Source organism: Anabas testudineus, chromosome 13 (assembly GCF_900324465.2).
Source record: "Anabas testudineus chromosome 13, fAnaTes1.2, whole genome shotgun sequence".
Lineage (NCBI taxonomy): Eukaryota > Metazoa > Chordata > Actinopteri > Anabantiformes > Anabantidae > Anabas > Anabas testudineus.
The window spans coordinates 16,760,640-16,778,592 of record NC_046622.1 but is presented as its reverse complement, the minus strand read 5'-3'; the positions used below and the strand labels follow the sequence as shown (position 1 = coordinate 16,778,592).

Below are 17,953 nucleotides of genomic sequence, written 5' to 3'. Positions count from 1 at the left end.
TTTTGTAATGATTGGTCAACAAAGTGACTCAAACACTAGTGCAGCAGAACAGTAAGATGGGTGAGAAAAGGTTGAACATCACTGAGGATGTAGCATGCATTGGTACGGTCTGGTGAACATATTTGACTCAGGCACATATATGATTCCCCAATGGTCTGACCATCAATAGGGGAAGTCTAAATAAAGGTTTTCAGCTTTTTGCATTTGGAAAGTTTGTTTTGTGACATGTCACTGTTGTTATTTAGCATATATATGTACTGTTGTTTTTTAGCATATATATGCACTGTTGTTTTTTTGTGCTTTTAGTTGTTCCCATGCACGGCAATCTCACTGAAAATGTTGAGTAAAGAGAATTTGCTTGTTTAAGGCAGAAGTGATATAGGGTTTGCAAATTGAAATGGGGAAGTATAAATATCAACAGCTTCTCTAAACATGCTGAAATGGAAAAGAAACAGACCTATAATGGTAACCTATGGTAAATAACATGGTTTTATGTTAATGACCCTTATTCACTGAGAACTGAACAAACTGTGCACTATTAAATGCAGATGTACTTTTGTTCTGTTCCACCTTCGTTGTTGTTAGTGACATCCATGAAATAACTTCTGATGCCATAAGGGATTAAATTAGTAAAGCTCGGTGTATTCCATTATATGATGTGTAGTCACACTCAGCACTTGACAGGGCCTTTCTTTTGGTCCTCACCTTTGTAGGTGTTTTCCATTCTGTATGTCACTTACCTCAACTCACTGACAGTGTTCTTTATTAAAGAAAAATGGTAGGAGCTTTCTCTTACTGAAAATGCACACTGACATTTGAGACATTTCTCAGATTTTCTTTCTCTTTTTGTTTCCTTAACCTCACTCCCACCACTTTTTTTTTCTAACACATCTTCTGTCTTGCTTTTCTCTCACCCTCACTGCTGCACCCACCTCTTGTCTCTAACTGTATCTTGTCTTCCCCCTCACATGCCCAATTTCTGCAGGTGGTGCGTCTGTGCCAAAACCCCAAATTGGCCCTGAAGAACAGCCCCCCTTACATCCTGGATCTGCTGCCAGACACCTACCAGCACCTGCGCACTATCTTGTCACGCTATGAGGGCAAAATGGAAACTCTGGGGGAAAATGAGTACTTCCGGGTCTTCATGGAGAACTTGACCAAGAAGACCAAGCAGACCATCAGCTTATTCAAAGAGGGGAAGGAACGTATGTACGAGGAGAACTCGCAACCCAGGTAAGTCAAGGGGATAGGAATATGCACCCTGGTTCATATCATAACATAAAAATGTCTTCATCTCTTCTCAAACCATATTGTCAGCCGTGTTTATTTTCTTTAATGAATTCATCAGAAATGGGTGAACCTGAGGTGTGAAGTCTTCGTCATACAGCAGTTCATTCTGAATTATTACGACAGGCTCTGAGTGAACAGTTGCACCCATTTCCAACCCCCAGGGTGGTTGTAGCTCAAGATGTAAGAAAACAAGAGGAGAGAGGTGTTGTGGTTTGAGTGTGTGAGCATCTGTGGTCAGAATGGCGCTTAATCTACAGCTGCCTGCCTGTCACTTTGTTTTTGTGCTTACTTATCTTCATCATCTACTTAAACATTTTCTTTTTATGTAGCTGTCAAACTTTACAGCTTTCTTTTTTGAAATTGCACAGAGCTTTTTCTCTCTCTTTCTTTTGTCTAACATTCAGTCTCTGTTCCTCTAAAACACACACCAGTCTACTGTCTGTATTAAAATTGAGCAGTTGTCCTATTATATTTGTGGCAAGGCTTGCAGAAGTGAAATTAATAAGATATTCCTCAGTTGCCTTGTTTAGAAATTACCCAAATGAAGACAGAAGATACCACAGGGCGACCTGAGGAGTTTTTAGTTATTGTATAAAATAAAAAAACTCCAAAATATGTTATTGGCTAAGCTCCATTAGGTACAGACAAGCTTAGCCTAAGTGTGTATATATTTGGACATTGACACAATTTTCATTTTTCTTGGCGTTGTTTGCCACCTCACACCAAAGATTATAAAACAAAGAAGATGTGCCTCAAGTCTAAACTGTCAGATTATATTTAAAGATGTGGTCAATATTGCAGCCATTTTTGTTCATGTGCTCCTCACTGTAACCTAGCTCCTGGTCCACAGCATGCTTTGACAAAATACTGTCAGACATAGTTATAACAGGCATCATATACAGTATGTAATGAAATTATGTCATGGCCTTCATTAAGTTTCTCTGGGGAGTCTTACCAGCTATGAACCAATCAGATATTACCTCAGTAAGGGCTTTCTCTAGAACTGCCTCTGGGTCAGTTGCTTCTTTTGTTGGCAGAGAAGAAGATGACTTGCAGAGGATTTTAAAACATCTTTGTTCTCCAGGCAGCTTTTTTTATGTCTGGCTAATTGCTGCTGTCTGCGGGAGCTTTTGGATTGGTCTGTCGGACAATGACACTGAGTGGATGTGGAAATGGGTGACCAGAAACCATTGGCAGAATTGGAAGGGAGAGTTGTGGCTACCTTTTGTTGTTTTTTACATTTGGTTTTTCAAATAGAGATTTTCAGCAACATTGATAACATACAAATCAGAAAGGAAAAGTAGATTTAAAGTAGGAGCTTGAACTCTGTCTTTATTACTGCCATGTGAGCAAAGTGCATGCTGAGCATGGAGAGATGGTTTCCTTCATAGCAATTTAGTCATGAGCAGTTAGTTGGTAAAGCTATAGACTAACAGCAGGTTGGAGCCTCTTTCTGCCTCCTCTGTGCCTTCAAATGTAGACATGTGAAGACAAAAAAGGGATGTTGTAGCTTCAGCTAATCAGATAGCTAAAACAAGAGCAAACACCAACTAAATATGAACATGGAGATGACCTATGAGTGCGATATCAGGTTGTCGGTGTGTGGCAGACTGGCCCACAAAGTTTTTCTTAGGATTACCGCATTTCTAGTGTTGCTGTGTGTTTATCTAGAGGCTCATGTTGTGACTTAGAGATCTGTGGGAAGTCTTGACAAGGAAACATTGAAAAGCCCATATTCTTTAGTAATAGGGAAGGGGAAGTTTTAGGAGGTTATTTAGATGTCTGTAAAGTCGGTTTGACTTAAGTGACGCGAATGCAAAAGTAACCTGGAAGTGAGCAGATGCAAATACTGTTTAAGGTGCACTAACGTAGTTACTTTCTGTGTATTTCTCTGAAATGCAGACTACCCTGCTATTTCCTGTTTTGAGAAAATTATGTAATAGTTTTTTATCTAAGCAGTCCTTAGTGATACATCCTCAACTTGCTGCTCAGTTCCTCAGTGCGTTTATTTTTTCTTAGCTACCATGAAGTTAATCTTGAAGATAGGCACCTCATTAAGGCATCCAGAGGGATGCATCTATCTCAACCCCCCCAACACAGTATTTACCATGATCTAATTAAACTGTTTTAAGGCATTTTAACCATTTTCTCTAACCATTTTTTATTTTCATCATCAGTAAACCAATAGGCTATGCAGAAAGAAATTCTCTGTAAAGCCAGACACACACACACACACACACACACACACACACAGAAGCCAAGCATTACACACAAAGAGTGCTATTGTCTGTGTGGAGAAGGCAGTGGCAGTGACACTAACACTAACCAATGGGTAAGCCCACTTAAGAATGTTAAGTCTGTATGTCAACCAATAACATTGAGCCACTAGACAATAGTTAGGCCGCAACTGAACGTAGCACATGGTTTTAACTGAAAATTCGAACTGTAAGGCTATAAATGTAATGTTGCTGTCTAAATGCAGAAAGAATGGCTCTGATAACCCACTGATTTCTCCATGTCTGTAGCAGTGGCTTACTGTAATGAGGCTCTGTTGTCTATGTAAGAGAGTAAAGCGCAAGTGGTTCCTGTAGTTTGCCACTTTCTAGCTGCCTTCATATTTCTGTACCAACTTCAGGGTATCTGCACCAAAATGCGTCACATTTAATGTCACTGTTTTTCTCATTTAGCCAGCTTTAATGAACAGTGTGAACTCAATCAGCATTGTTACTTCATAGTTACTAGATGATTGAGACTCCACTGTGTCTTAATAGCTATTTTCAAGTGAGAGGGAAGGATCTGAGTGTATGAGAGCCCTGAATGCAGTGTGGGTGGATATGCTATGTTGTGATGCCGTACAGACTTCTCCACAGCATCTTCCCCAGAGATTTAGATCCTCTATTTATCTAGCCACTCCTCCCCTATTCCTAAATGAACCAAACAGATTATTTAGCTTTAGAGATGAAGTGGAGTAGAGTAGTGCAGTATAGGCCGACATTTGTTTTTGTTGGGCAACAGTCTGATAAGCTTGGTCTTCATGTTGGTATCAGCTTGGTTTGTAAGAGGTGTTTTTATATATACAGGACTAGAAAGAAGTCTGTAGAAGAGAGTGAGGATGAAAGCGAGTCTACTGTGAGTAAGACTTAATAATTAACACTGACAGCCCATATTCAGTCAGACTCAACACAACACAGTCAGCACTTCCTCCTTGCTTGCTTCACTTACTTCCTCTTCTGGCTCTACACACAACAGCCTAAACACTTTCTGGCCTCGACAAAGACAAAGCATTTGACGGAAATGACTCGGTTTTAATCAACACATTTTTTTTACTCTTTATCTGAGTCTAAAACTGTTCTTCTGCCTGTTGTTGAAAGAGTGATTAGAAGAATGTTGTAATGTTTCATTTTTGTTAGGCAAGAAATTTAAAAGCATCTTTTTGATTTTAACACAGTTGCTTTTTCTGTACCAGTGTATTAATGTTCTTGTAATGAGGTAGGAAACCTATGTGTTAAATTACACAATCAGCAGTCCCTGAGCAGAGTAACACAGTAAAAGCCCCCTCCATCCCCATTCTTCAGGGGCTAGCCGGATACTGCTTTGACCTCTCTGTGAGAATGTGATTGTCTTCCTGGGCTAAGCTTCTATTGCATCCTGACTACGGTCGATATGTTCAGCTGGTCACAGGAAGTGGGCTTATAGGCTACAGGGTGATGCAAGTGCACTAAGGGACAGTCTACACAGAAAGAGAGAGAGGAGGCCCAGAGGCTAATAATATGCCATAAAAATTATTTGTAGTATGGGTGTATATGGTTTTGTCTAATATCTTATCTTTACGCACCTAACCTGTTGCTGCGGAAAGGCATTATGGCTGTTGACTCTGTTTTAAAGCCCTCTAAGTACATTTGGTGTGAACAGCTTCATACCCTGAATTTTTTGTTTGCGAAAGCTCTGTCGTCTTTTACAGTTTCTTAACATCTGAAATTGCAGAACTTTTGAAAATTTGTGTATCTGTGTATGGTAATATCTCAGACAATATTTTCTGTTTTTGTCTCTTTTCTATATTTTACTATCTTTGTGTTTTAGAGCGTTGCTCAGTGATTGGCAGATTAAATGATAATGACGGTAGTCAGTCATCTTTCAGCTCTACACCTCACTGCTGCCCTGTATTTTTCACTTAGCTTCCATCATCTCTACTTTCCTTTACTGACAGCAAATTACTGCAGTCCTTAGAAAAACGCACAATAGAAAAATGCATTCCACACATGCTTTAGTGATATTGCTACAATGGTCGGTAGTAACAACTTCCTTAAGCTTCTACTCATCGTGCAGCTGAACTACTGTTCAGAGTTCAAATGCAGATGCTGCGACAAGCCTTTCCCTCAGCAATGATTTGGGCTCATTTCTGTTTAATGTGCATACTTTTGAAGTTGTTTAAGATTTAAAAAGTTGATGTGATCAGTATTATTACACATTATTCTGTCATCTGAATAAACACAAAAATTGATTGATTCAAACAAAAAGTTTAAACATGTATCATTGTTAATTTCTAATTTATATTTAGCACTATTTGTTCCCCTGGGTTAGAAAAGGTCAAAGGACTGTCTTTGCATTTTTATCTGAAGCTTGGTGGTGAAATGTGCTCGCTTTGCATGAAGCCAGCCTCTCCGTGGGCTGGGACAGGTGCTTGGCAATGTTGTGTCTAATGTCACTATATTCTTACTGTCTGTTATCGCTGCTCTCCGCAGAATCTGAACGTTTACGTTTTGAACATAATTCTTAGTTTTAAAGTACATCTTTTTCGCTACTTCTGTCACATGGTTTTAATGCTAAATAATATAGATCATAGCAGAAGTATTTAGCATCTTACAATATAGTGCCTATAGTGCCAGACTGTGTTGTCTGTGATTGAGTCAAACCTTTTTGAAAGATAAAGACAAGTTGTTGTACGGGACAGTACCTTTGGTATTTGCAAATGTCATTTGCACACATTCCTATTTTTGTTCACAAGACAGCCCTGTACAAAAATGACTTCCCATTTTCTGTAAATGTATCTGACATCCATTTGAAACAAAGCTCTGTCTCATAACACTCCTATTGACTTTGACTATCTGAAAAACCCATCTTATCACTGCAGCTATAATACTGTATGCACGATGATGGTTGTAGTACTGTACTGAGCAATGAGGAAATGCAGCTGTGCTTTAAAATGATGTCAGATCAAATTAGTCGTAGGATAAAGTTTGCATGAATGTCATTCATTCTTCTTTTATCAGTAGCTGCACAGCCAAGTTTAGTTTAGTTATTTAGCAACTCCCACTACACAAAACAGAAAAATATAATCGTGTGTTGTTTAAGATTAAAAACTTAACTTGCCGCTAAATTTGAACTATTTCATGTCACGTCATGTGCGACAGTACAGTGTTGTTGATTGCCTAGCAAGAAAAAGGTTTTAAAACTGTGCCCAAAGAGTCACCTGGAGCATGTGCCTTCCTGCTAGTCTCCGCTTGAATTGAAGCAGAACTCTCTTGTTTCCTCTCAGACTATGTCCCCTTCAATAAAACTGTCTAAATAAAAAATGAGATCGTAGAAGAAATTGTTCATGCATTTTGTTTCCCACGGAAATGAAACCCTCAGCTTTGCTAAACAGCTCTTGTCAGTCACTTATCTGTTGTGTACTACTTCATGTACCTCACCAGAATAGAAATGAGGAAGAATCTAATTCTTTAATGCCCAGATGTGGTAAACTTCACAAAATATATGCTCAAAAACTCACAGTATAGCTCACGTTTGTGAAAGTGAGGTTTGGACCTTATGCACAGTCATTTGTCTCAACTGAATTTCCAACCCTTTATATCTCATGCTCATGATGAATTATTGTAATGTAGCTCTAGTATTGAAGGCAGCCATCAAGCTGTTTCACACCACTGCTGTTCTCTGCTGCTTTGTGTTACCTCTCACTCTGCTGCCACAGCAGGGAGCTCTGGCAGTTAGGTAGTTGGTTGTGATGGAGCTGGAAGTAAAGTAGGGGAAGCTTTTAGTGGTTAGCCTAGCCACCAAATTGTTATCATTGCTGGGAATGGAAAATACAGTTCACACTCCAGAGGCTGCGGGTGTTTCAGCTTCAATTACATTTGCCTACACTTGTAGCTTGGGGGTCTATGTGCAGACACACACAAATAGCAGAGCATCATAGTTATTTACGTCGCTGCAGTATCAGTGAGCAGCCGACTCATGTAGTCTGCACAATAGTCAGGCACTTGCTGTTTATGTACACAATGATGAATAAGCTTGGTTAAACTCGAAGATGCGCCTGTTCAACTTCAATGAATTTACATTTCAAATGAAATGTAAATTCTGGGTTTGGATTTTTCACCCAATGTGAGCACAGTTACTTTATTTTTACTTCAAATTCAGAAGTGTGTGTGTGTGTGTGTGTGTGTGTGTGTGTGTGTGTGTGTGTGTGTGTGTGTGTGTGTGTGGTCAGCTGTCATGGCTGTTTCCTGATGTAGAGCTACATTTATAAAGTGATGACTAGAGCAAAATGGTAAGCCAGAATTTCAAACACATACTGCCCCATGTTCACTGAACTACTTTTTTTTACAATTTGAGCCTGATGAATTCTGGCAGTGTCATCTTGCAATATGCTAGTGCCATCAAGAAGAAAAAATCCATTGATGCATATACCTAGTCTTTCAGTACATCCAGGTAGTCAGCAGACCTTATTGTGTATATTGATCATTTTATGATTACTTATAAACTGTGTGAGAGCCCCAGAAATGAATTTGCCTTGTGGTGAAACACTGGCAGTTATTGTCATGACGCTGACCCTCTATACCCCACACTGTGTTGGGTGCCAGCTGTGATCAGATGCTGCAGTGGTGCTTTGTATATTACCAAATTTGAAAAGTAAAACTGTGACATTAACGGAACTGAATACACATTCATTTGCACCTTTCGATATATACGTGTACTGTGACTCTTACTGTTCCTCTGCAACATTTTAAAACCAATCCACTGACAAAAGTGAAAATGTCTATATAAAGTCATCACAGTGATGGAGTCTGGGTGTGGTGCCGTGCAGTAAGGGGGAGTCAAGTTAATGTCCATGTTTCCTTAAAGTGGCCCTAGTCTTGCTTAATTCATCTTCTAAATTGCTGTAAACAACTTTTGGTAGCTGTGTGTAGGGCTCAGTTGCTGTGTGATTTGCATGTCCTCTTTAGCCTTGAGCAGAAAAAAATAATACAGCTGCATGATGATATTACAGCTACTTGTGACTCTGCCAATCCAGACAGACTCTTATTCTGTAAGGCTGACCCTTGCTGGCTGTGCTCTGGTGTATTAGCGCAGTGCGGTGCTGGATAGCTAGCTGGGCTACTTTATCACAGACAGCAGGAAACAGGAAGGGAGCAGCCAGCTGCAAGGTCAGAGGTCGGTCTATAGCATGAGGGGGATGGTGGACAAAACCTAGTGCTTAGGAAAAAAAAGTTTGGGTTTTTGTTGTGTTTAGAAAATGACAGAAAGAAACACTATAGACACACGACTATAGAGAGTAGGTCAGCAAACCACGTCTAAAGCTCACTGACTCTGCATTGTCACTGTTGGGACAGAAGCTTAAATAGCAGTAAGAGTTGTAGGGGTTGGCTGGTGGGGTGCTGGATACTGCCCAGTACACACACAGACACACACACACACACACACACACACACACACACACACACACACACACACACACACACACACACACAGACAGTACAGAGCTGGTATTGTAGGATGCAAAGGAGCAAAACAGAGAGATGCTGGAGCAGATACTAGCTTGTTCTGCTACATATGAGATTACAATTTGAACATGCATCTTACTTAGTGCTTCAAAATATTTTTCAACCTTCCTTTGGCAAACTCAGGTCTCATTCCCTGGACAAATATTGTGCTAGAGACAGCTGTGTCACCCTGTGAGCTTCAGCCAGTCAGACCAGTATTCACCAACACATTCATTCTCTGTGCCTCTCAGACACATGGTATGTATTTTTGTCCTCTGTAGATGTATAGAAAAGCCTAGACTTATTAATGTCTAACTGTCGGCCTGTGTCACATGAAAAATCTCGAGCCAACGTTTGGGATCCCCAGACATTGTCGTTTTAACAGTACACACTTACAGAACAAGCAAATGCACAGTCACATGTTTGGGGATTTTTTTTAACAGAACTATTGCGTATGTCACTTGATGTGAAACTTCCTCTGCTTTTGCAGGTACGGTGGCTCGACTCTTTTTTTTTTTTTTTTTTTCCCCCCAAACAGCTTTTCCTGTGTGTAACAATTAATTAGTTTTACCACTGTGGTTGCTATTTGGCCTTATTTCTTCTTGCTTTGAAAGTCTTAAAAACGTATTTTCTCAATCAGCTTGAGAGCGAGCTGTGAGGGCTTACACGAACACATAAGTTAGAACAGTTGTCCTTTCTTTTCTCACGCATTTTCGCGTGGGTAGGGCTCCGGTTGAAATGGAGATGATGTCATTTATTTCTATGTACCGATGTTAAGCTATGTTTAGAATCGAAATGTGGTGACTGTTGTGGGTTTGTTTGCTCATGTTACCAGAACTGTCAGTCAAATTTGACCAATCCACCTTCACACAGTCCTGTAGTAGTAGAGTTTTTGAGTGCTCTTGTAATACATAACCCTTGTGGCTGTTTTTTTTTTTTTTTTTTTACTTTAAGATTTAATGTTATAGCAAATTACTAATGATTTAAAAACCAGTTTTTTAGTAGTTTTAAAGCTACGCTTCATATTAACACTGAATCAAATTTACATAGCAGGGTGATTGCTGTGGTAAAATTATGCAGCTCGGTGTTGCTTTGCATCTTGTGAATGTGTTGCATAGCAGATTCTAGCTTACACTTTGACCACCACTAATCAAACCTAAATGCATCATCTTGATGCTTTTTTTGTAAAGCCCTGAAACAGGGGGCTTTTTGATCTAGTTAGTTACCATGCTCACAGATTTGCAGCTTATGCATTGTACATGTGCATCCCATCTTTGTTTGTCTGTATATTAATTCAGTCATACAGGTTGGAATAGGTGCACACGTTTTATTTGTAAAAAAACAAAAACAAAAAAAAACAAAAAAAAACACTGGTTTCAACCTCAGTGGGGGTTGGTCATATGGAACATAAGAACATAATTTGGATAATACTGATCAAAGAGTGAAGTTTCAATCTTTGAATGCAAATATCTACTCAAGCATGAACCCCATCAAATCACCAAATTTTATAGCATATCATGCCAATATTAACTTTGCCAAGTGAGAATCTTCAAACATGGCATTAGCATTTTCTGGTGAATTAGACATGAAATTAAATAGTGGGTTTAAAGGGAGGAATTTATAAGCTTGAAGTCATAAGTAGCCTCCATGAATATTCCTAGTGCAGAAATGAGTGGAATGGGTAAGTGGATTCATAAGACGCTAAAATAACTCTCAATGTGGAAATGAAACCTTTGAGTGGGGAGAGATTAACTCAATGCATAAACGTGAGTGAGAGGATAACTGTCCTCATATGATTATATTGTAGATGAAAGTAGAGCTGCAGGGGGCTGTTGTGACTTAGATAAAAGCACAGTGTAGAGGGAGGTTGACAGGAGAATGGATGAGAGCACAGCTTTAAGGCTCAGTAGGTCAGTAAGGCCAGGAAGAAGAAGAAACAGGAGGACCTCCCGCTGAGTTGATAGCTGCTGGAGAAAACACATTGAAATGCAGTGTCACAAACTCCTTCTTTTCCTGAAATGACACTGGGAAGAGCTCACAGCTAGAACGGCATGAGCTCCTCAGGGAAATGCAGAGATGAAGGTCTGATTTTGCTCATTGAATCACTGATTAGGGTAGCCCTGACTTCAAAGACATACAGTCGCTGCATCTGGCTTCAAGTTTTTGCTGTAGATTTTAAGTGGGCTGAGCAGCTCAAAAGATTAGACATTAATCTACAAGAGTGTTCATTGTCTGAGGATCATTTACTGCTTAGAGAGTATAAATGTAATGCTTTATCACAGTTTGCTAGTGTTGCAGTTTCTCTTTCAGATTCTTGTCTGCTCCCTCTGAAGTAAACTGTCATCATTACAAGCATCTGTCTATTTTTGCTATGTTTCAATGTTTCTTATTTATCCTACGTTAGTCACTGTCCTGCTTCCTCGTTCACTCTTTCCACCCGTCCCCCCTCTCTCTACTCACAGGGTAGTGTAGTATGGGGCAGCTGCAGTGTAGCCATGCTTTCATTGCTGTCTCTCTCATGCATGTCAATTCACCCTGCCCAATGGCAAAGCACAGTCTCGCTCTGTGTTGCCTTGTAAATCATGTCTTTCTCAGCATAACACTAATGCTGGGATGGGATGGAGTTGTATAGTGACATTGTGTGGCTTCTTTCTCTAATTTCCCAGTCTTTTATTTTTTTTTGGTACTCTCCCCTCTTATCAATTATACTCTTCACTTTATCTTCTTTAAGCCCCTTTTAGACAGAGATCCTGATATATTGCCATGAATTTCTCCCAACAAAGCTTGTAAAATGGCATCACAATGTCCTTTTAACAACTCTGCTGGCATCCCAGTTGTTGGAAGTCTGACAGATAAGATTGTTTTGTCTTGTTCATTTAGTATATTATAAAGCTCAGGAAGTCTAACAGAATATATGTCATTATCCTATACTAACCACATCTTCTGTGGCTCTAGCAGTAGTAAATCCACTGTGGTAAAATTTTTCATTGCAAATAATGTCAAGATATTAAGCAGTTTTCTATGATGCACATAAATTATGTGCATATTAGGAAGACCAATGAGGAAAGAAAGTAGGTCAAGTTCAGACTCGGTGCATATTCTTCATTTCATACAGGACAGTTTCTCAGTATTTTGGTAGTTCAGGGCATGTGATGTGGCATGTTTATGCCCAGTGACTGCCAAGAGTTAAGCTTTGGTCAGTTATTTTGGCAACACAGCACCTGACAGAGATTTTCTTTCATTTGTCATGTTGATCAGATTGATGCAGGGAGTTGATGTGGTGGATGACACTGTGAACTCATTTCTACACCCAGACGCAGCTTGGGCATCTTGCCCAAGCTTCCAGTGGAACATGAGTAAAGTGAAAAATCTCATAGATCAGTTTCATTGACCACGACAGTTAGATGGCTGTAATGTCAAGGCTGATTTACCCCCTAAGGAAAGAAGAATCAAGCTACCAAACAACTGACAGACTAGTGTAGTCAGAGACCATGCAGAGACAGAAAAGGCTGTATGTTAAGAGTCATCATTTCTACTTGCTCATGTGTTCCTTCTCTGTATTTAACTTCACACGTCCTCATCGCCCAGCACTGATACTAGCATAAAATCTGTATTTATTGGCCAGCAACTGTTTTCTGACTCACTTTGATAGTTTTTGGAAATGTACACGCTAAATACATGTAGCACATAATGCACATTTGCACATTTGCATGCAAGAGATTTTAGAACATTTATTTTTGTATTAGTTAGTAACTCACATCGCATCACTGCATTTTTTGCATTGCCACAGATGGCTAAGCCAACAAGAATGCTGAATAGGTTTCTATTTATAGTTGACTCAGAAAGGTACATGTTTGATGCAAAATTCAACAGTAAAAATACGCACATATTTAACTTTACTTTTGAATCTTTCATCAACAAGAGAGAAAGTGTTTTCTTCCTAAAAGTCATGTAACTAAATGTTAGTAACTACTTTTCCATTTTTTGGTTGTTATGGGTACCAAGGAAAAGTCTAGTATGTATTGATAAGTAAGTATATGAAATCTCACACTCTCCCTCTATTCTTAACCTGCACAGGCGGAACCTCACCAAGCTATCGCTGATCTTTAGCCACATGCTGGCTGAGCTGAAGGCCATCTTCCCCAATGGCCTGTTTCAAGGTGACAACTTCCGCATCACTAAGGCAGATGCTGCAGAGTTCTGGAGGCGCGCTTTTGGGGACAAGTGAGTTCAACCATATGTTTCTTTATACACTGTGGTTATAAAACAGACATCCGAGAACCAACGAAAATGAACTGAATACACTCACGTAATATTATATGCTTTTAAAAAACATGGGCTGCAAAAGTAACATCTGAAAGCAATAATTTCTTCTCTGACACAAATGTAGGATAATTTACTAACGAGTCTATTTAGTTCCCAAGTGTGCACAGCAATAACTGCAAGCAAGTGTTGTCACACAAAGGAAACCATCCACATTTCAACAGCTGGGTTTCTCCAGTACTGCTTAATAATACACTAATGCCCCCTATTCAAATGTGATTTATGCCATATATCTTGCATGTTTAGCAGAAACTGAACAACAACATGACTAGTACTTGTGAAAACAAATGTTAGGCTGAGTTCATTGAAATTTGCACTTTAAATCTGGCTGTAGTTCCTTCAATAGATCACATTAGGTTAACAATCCTGACCCAAGTCCTTTAAAGGGCTGCATGTAAATTAAATGCTCGTGATCAACACTGTGCACCTTATTGCAAATACAAAACGCTGCATGGCAGTTTGAAAGTAGTCTACACTCATTATTTCTGTTGTTTTGAAGTTTGATTTCAGTATTTACAACAGGATGTCATCATCTGCTTTGTTTTGTGTGTAACAGGACCATCGTGCCTTGGAAGGTGTTTCGTCAGTCTCTACATGAGTTTCATCCCATCAGCTCTGGACTGGAGGCCATGGCCCTCAAGTCCACCATAGACCTTACCTGCAACGACTACATCTCTGTCTTTGAGTTTGACATCTTTACTAGGTTATTCCAGGTAGTGAAAACACACAATTCTTCACACTGTTAGATATTGTGAACGAATTAAGCAGCACATAATGGACTTAAAGTAATCTGCCAAATCTTTTCTTAGGCTGACTCTTGTTAACAGGATGCTTGCTGATTTATTTGCACTGTCATAAGGGACTGAAGTTGAAATTTTACTCCATTCTGTCTAAAGAAGTACAAATAGAAATGTTTGTCAGTTATTTTATCTCTTACATGGGGTGTCAGTTGTTGCTTCATAAGGCCCTGACAGGTCAGTCACACTGAGATCCTTCTCAAGGTTCTAGAGCATTGGTACATTGTCAGTTTGAGCTGTTTTCCTTTGCCAGACTTCAGCTCAGCTTTGTAATTGATAGACCAATCTAGCAGCACACTGCTCATGCGCCAGGAGTTGTGGTGAGGTAAGGTGCTAAAAGCAGAAAATCTTACATATTTTGCAATCCTATATGCAATGCAGAAGGAAACAGCCCATTTGTTTTGAAGCATTTTAGTGCATATGTATGGAGGTGCAGGTGCTGCACGGCACTTCAGAAACTCGTTCTCATTTTTCATCAGTGTAGAATGAAGCAGCAGGAGAATAGAGGGTGGATAAAAAGGAAAAAAATAAGGCTAGAGGAAGGGGAGGGCAGAGAGCAGCTTTATCAGGCATCATCTTCAGAGCTTATCTAGAGTGCAAGCATTTTGTATCAGCATTTTAATAACACAGCGCCAGATGAAAGCCATTTTACGTTTTTTACCATCTCATATGTAAAAATAACACAATGCATTTTAAATGACATTATCTGGAACCTCTTGCATCATGTGTGCCGAACTGTGTTGTTGTTTTCCTCAGTGACATTATCCTTGGCTACTTGTGTGCAGCTCTGACGGGCTTAATGAAACCTAAACAGATTACAGACGTTTCCTATGACACTCCCTCATACTGAAAAAAGTCCTCCTCTAAATGTCCTCAAACTGAGAGAGAGGAAGTGAGCCTGTGGCCATTTTAAGCTCTGTCCTTGATATGCAATAGAATGGGGGTGATAGGAGTTTTCTTTTTTTTTTTATATATATATATATATATATATATATATACTGTATAACATTAAGTGTTCAAATATCTCAGTTTATGCAGTACCTTTGAGTTCTGTTTGGGTGATTATGAATAGACATATTGAGAAAAGATTGCTTGCTCTGCTTAGTAGAGTGCCAACTATCAATGTACAGTTAATGGATATTGTTTTACTCAGCATACATCTGTGTATGAACCCTGTAGCCTGTAATCACATTACACTAAACAGTGCAACAGAGGAGACAGTTCTGACTTGTTACTTGCTGTGAACAAAAAATGTAAATGAGCAACATCAGATTGTACTGTTGATAAATGTGGGGAAGCTACAGACGGTCAGGGCAGCCCCTCGTTGTTAGTTATGTCAATAAAAATGGTTATCTTTACATCTGTATTATTGCACAGCTTTAACAGTGGCCTTAACTTCTGCAATTCAGCTTAAGTGTTGTATGTGTTAATTCTTCTTCCTTTCACACATCAGACAGATGGGTAAGAGCAGTTGCAGAACCACCTACTCATTACTGCACTCAGTTAACAGGCTGTAGAGTAGTATGAATTATTTTGTATTTTGTGCTGATGTCTTCATTGTTAGGACTCGATCTGATGTGGTTCAAGCTGTTTAATTCCACTTTTTTTCTACAAACAACATGGGAAGTAGTCTGCTAGTGTTCACCCCAGACCTCCAGATCATGTCAAAGGAGCTGCATGTTGTTGCTGTGTGTTTAATGTCTTTAATGGCTTTTTTTTTCCTAATTATTGTATTACCCAGGAAGTTGCTTTTGCAAATCACACTGAGGTTTTACAGAGCATTTCTTTTAGCATCATCCATGATGCATTATATTTCTCCATTACTCTGTACAGTTATTATTGTGTCCTCTCACTCATCAGATGAGTCACTCTTTCTTTCTTGTGCATTTGTTTGTGCGTGTGTGTAGCCTTGGTCGTCTCTGCTGCGGAACTGGAACAGCTTGGCAGTTACACACCCTGGGTACATGGCCTTCCTCACCTATGATGAGGTCAAAGCTCGGCTGCAGAAGTTCATTCACAAGCCTGGCAGGTGAGACAAAAAGGGACAGAAACGTATATGCACACAGGGGAACACCCTGGAATGTGACTGCTAACCCTGTCTAAACTGTGGTGTCATTTGTGACATTTTCCTCTTTGTGTGACTGCAGCAATGTAGTAACAATTACTGTGTGTGTGTGTGTGTGTGTGTGTGTGTGTGTGTGTGTGTGTGTGTGTGTGTGTGTGTGTGTGTGTGTGTGTGTGTGTGTGTGTGTGTGTGTGTGTGTGTGTGTGAGAGATTATAACAGATTATGTTTAAATACCAAATTTTTGGACAATTTTAGTCCTCCCAAATTCAAAGAGTGTTTTGGAGGTTAAGACTAGGTTTTACGGTTGGCGTTGCATTGGGTTTAAGTGAATTATGTCAAGAAGTGTCATCACTAGTATAGTAAGTGGTGGTGTGTGATGATTACTTGGTTTAGTAGCATGCCTAGAGCACTGTGAGCAATACTTTTACTTAACGTGTGTGTCAAAGGTTGTTTAGTGTTCATAGTCAAATTCTCTTTATTACACAAGCGACTAGTGCTTTCACTCTGCTGCACATATTCACGCATACACTGTAAATGCAAATGATCGCAGTTTGGCTTTGCATTACTGCAGTAAAAGAAAGGACATGTGCAGTCCTGTTGGGATTTTCATGTAACACTTATTCTATGGTGTGTGTGTGTATGTATAGGCTTTTGTGAGAAGGACCAAGGGCAGCTTGAAACTGGTACCTAGCATCAATAGCCTGATTGTACGCTGTAAGCTGATGTCACTGTTGAGGCCTAGTCTGTGCAGGGCCACGCTGATGTCCAAGCAGTTGTTGGTTGATGTGAGTGTAGCCTCTGGATTGCAGTTTACTTTCAGGAGTGGTCAGTATATATTAAGGCTACAGCACTAATTCCACTCTAAGGTTAACATCCAGGCCTGATGAGAAAATCTTGATACATTTTTGTGTTTTTGCTTTTGTTTGTTTGTTTATTTATTTATTTTTGTTCTAGCTCGTCTCAATCAGAAGTCATCTCTGAATCTCTGTGTCTGAATGTTGCTAAATTACTAACAATGATGAACGTTTCACTCAGCACACCTTTATCTTATATTTAAATCAGTCATTTCCTGATACAGATTTGACATCTTGTTCACAGAAACAAGCAGCCAGAAGACATTAGACGGACCCATTTATTGCCACATTCATGTGACCTCTCTTAGCCACAGCCCTTAGCCTTTTTCTAACCATCAGATGTGCTGTAACTTATTCCAAGCCAATTTGGAGCAACATAGTCCTCTCTTCATCTCCAGCTGCTAATAAAAACACCCCAGACCATAAACAGAAACTCCCTAAACTAACCTAAACAGTGTTATTATTCAAATATGCATGCATTTTCTCACTGTGGGACATTTATCATACATAATGACTTCTTCAATGAAGAAGGTTGAAGATGTTCTTCTAGAAGCTGTTGCAGGAAGAGCATCTATGTTTTTTCATTCTTATTTAAACCATAATATTAACTCTTCTTTGGTGCAACTATCGGTTCATCCCCATTTTTGTGTATGTATTGAAATGTAAAGTGCGCTACTATATAACTATGCTTTATGTAGATAATATAGCATGATGCATTTTAGATTTGTAGATTGTATTTGTTTATCTTGGATTTGGATGTCCAAAGACAAAGATATTAGCTGTGTGCAGAGTTAATTGGTGATCGTGCACCTTAGATAAAATGTAACTTTGTGTCCATAGTTCAGTATACTTATTTCCATTTGGCCTGT

General features: G+C 39.4%; 1 protein-coding gene across 1 annotated transcript in view; it reads left to right on the top strand.

The window, feature by feature from the left end:
• cbl (Cbl proto-oncogene, E3 ubiquitin protein ligase) overlaps positions 1 to 17,953 on the top strand; it is a 32,555-nt gene that overhangs the window by 4,073 nt on the left and 10,529 nt on the right. Inside the window, exons 2-5 of the mRNA XM_026338823.1 lie at positions 986 to 1,233; positions 13,122 to 13,268; positions 13,924 to 14,080; positions 16,072 to 16,193. Coding sequence (XP_026194608.1) covers positions 986 to 1,233; positions 13,122 to 13,268; positions 13,924 to 14,080; positions 16,072 to 16,193 — 674 coding nt within the window. The remainder of the gene's footprint in view (positions 1 to 985; positions 1,234 to 13,121; positions 13,269 to 13,923; positions 14,081 to 16,071; positions 16,194 to 17,953) is intronic.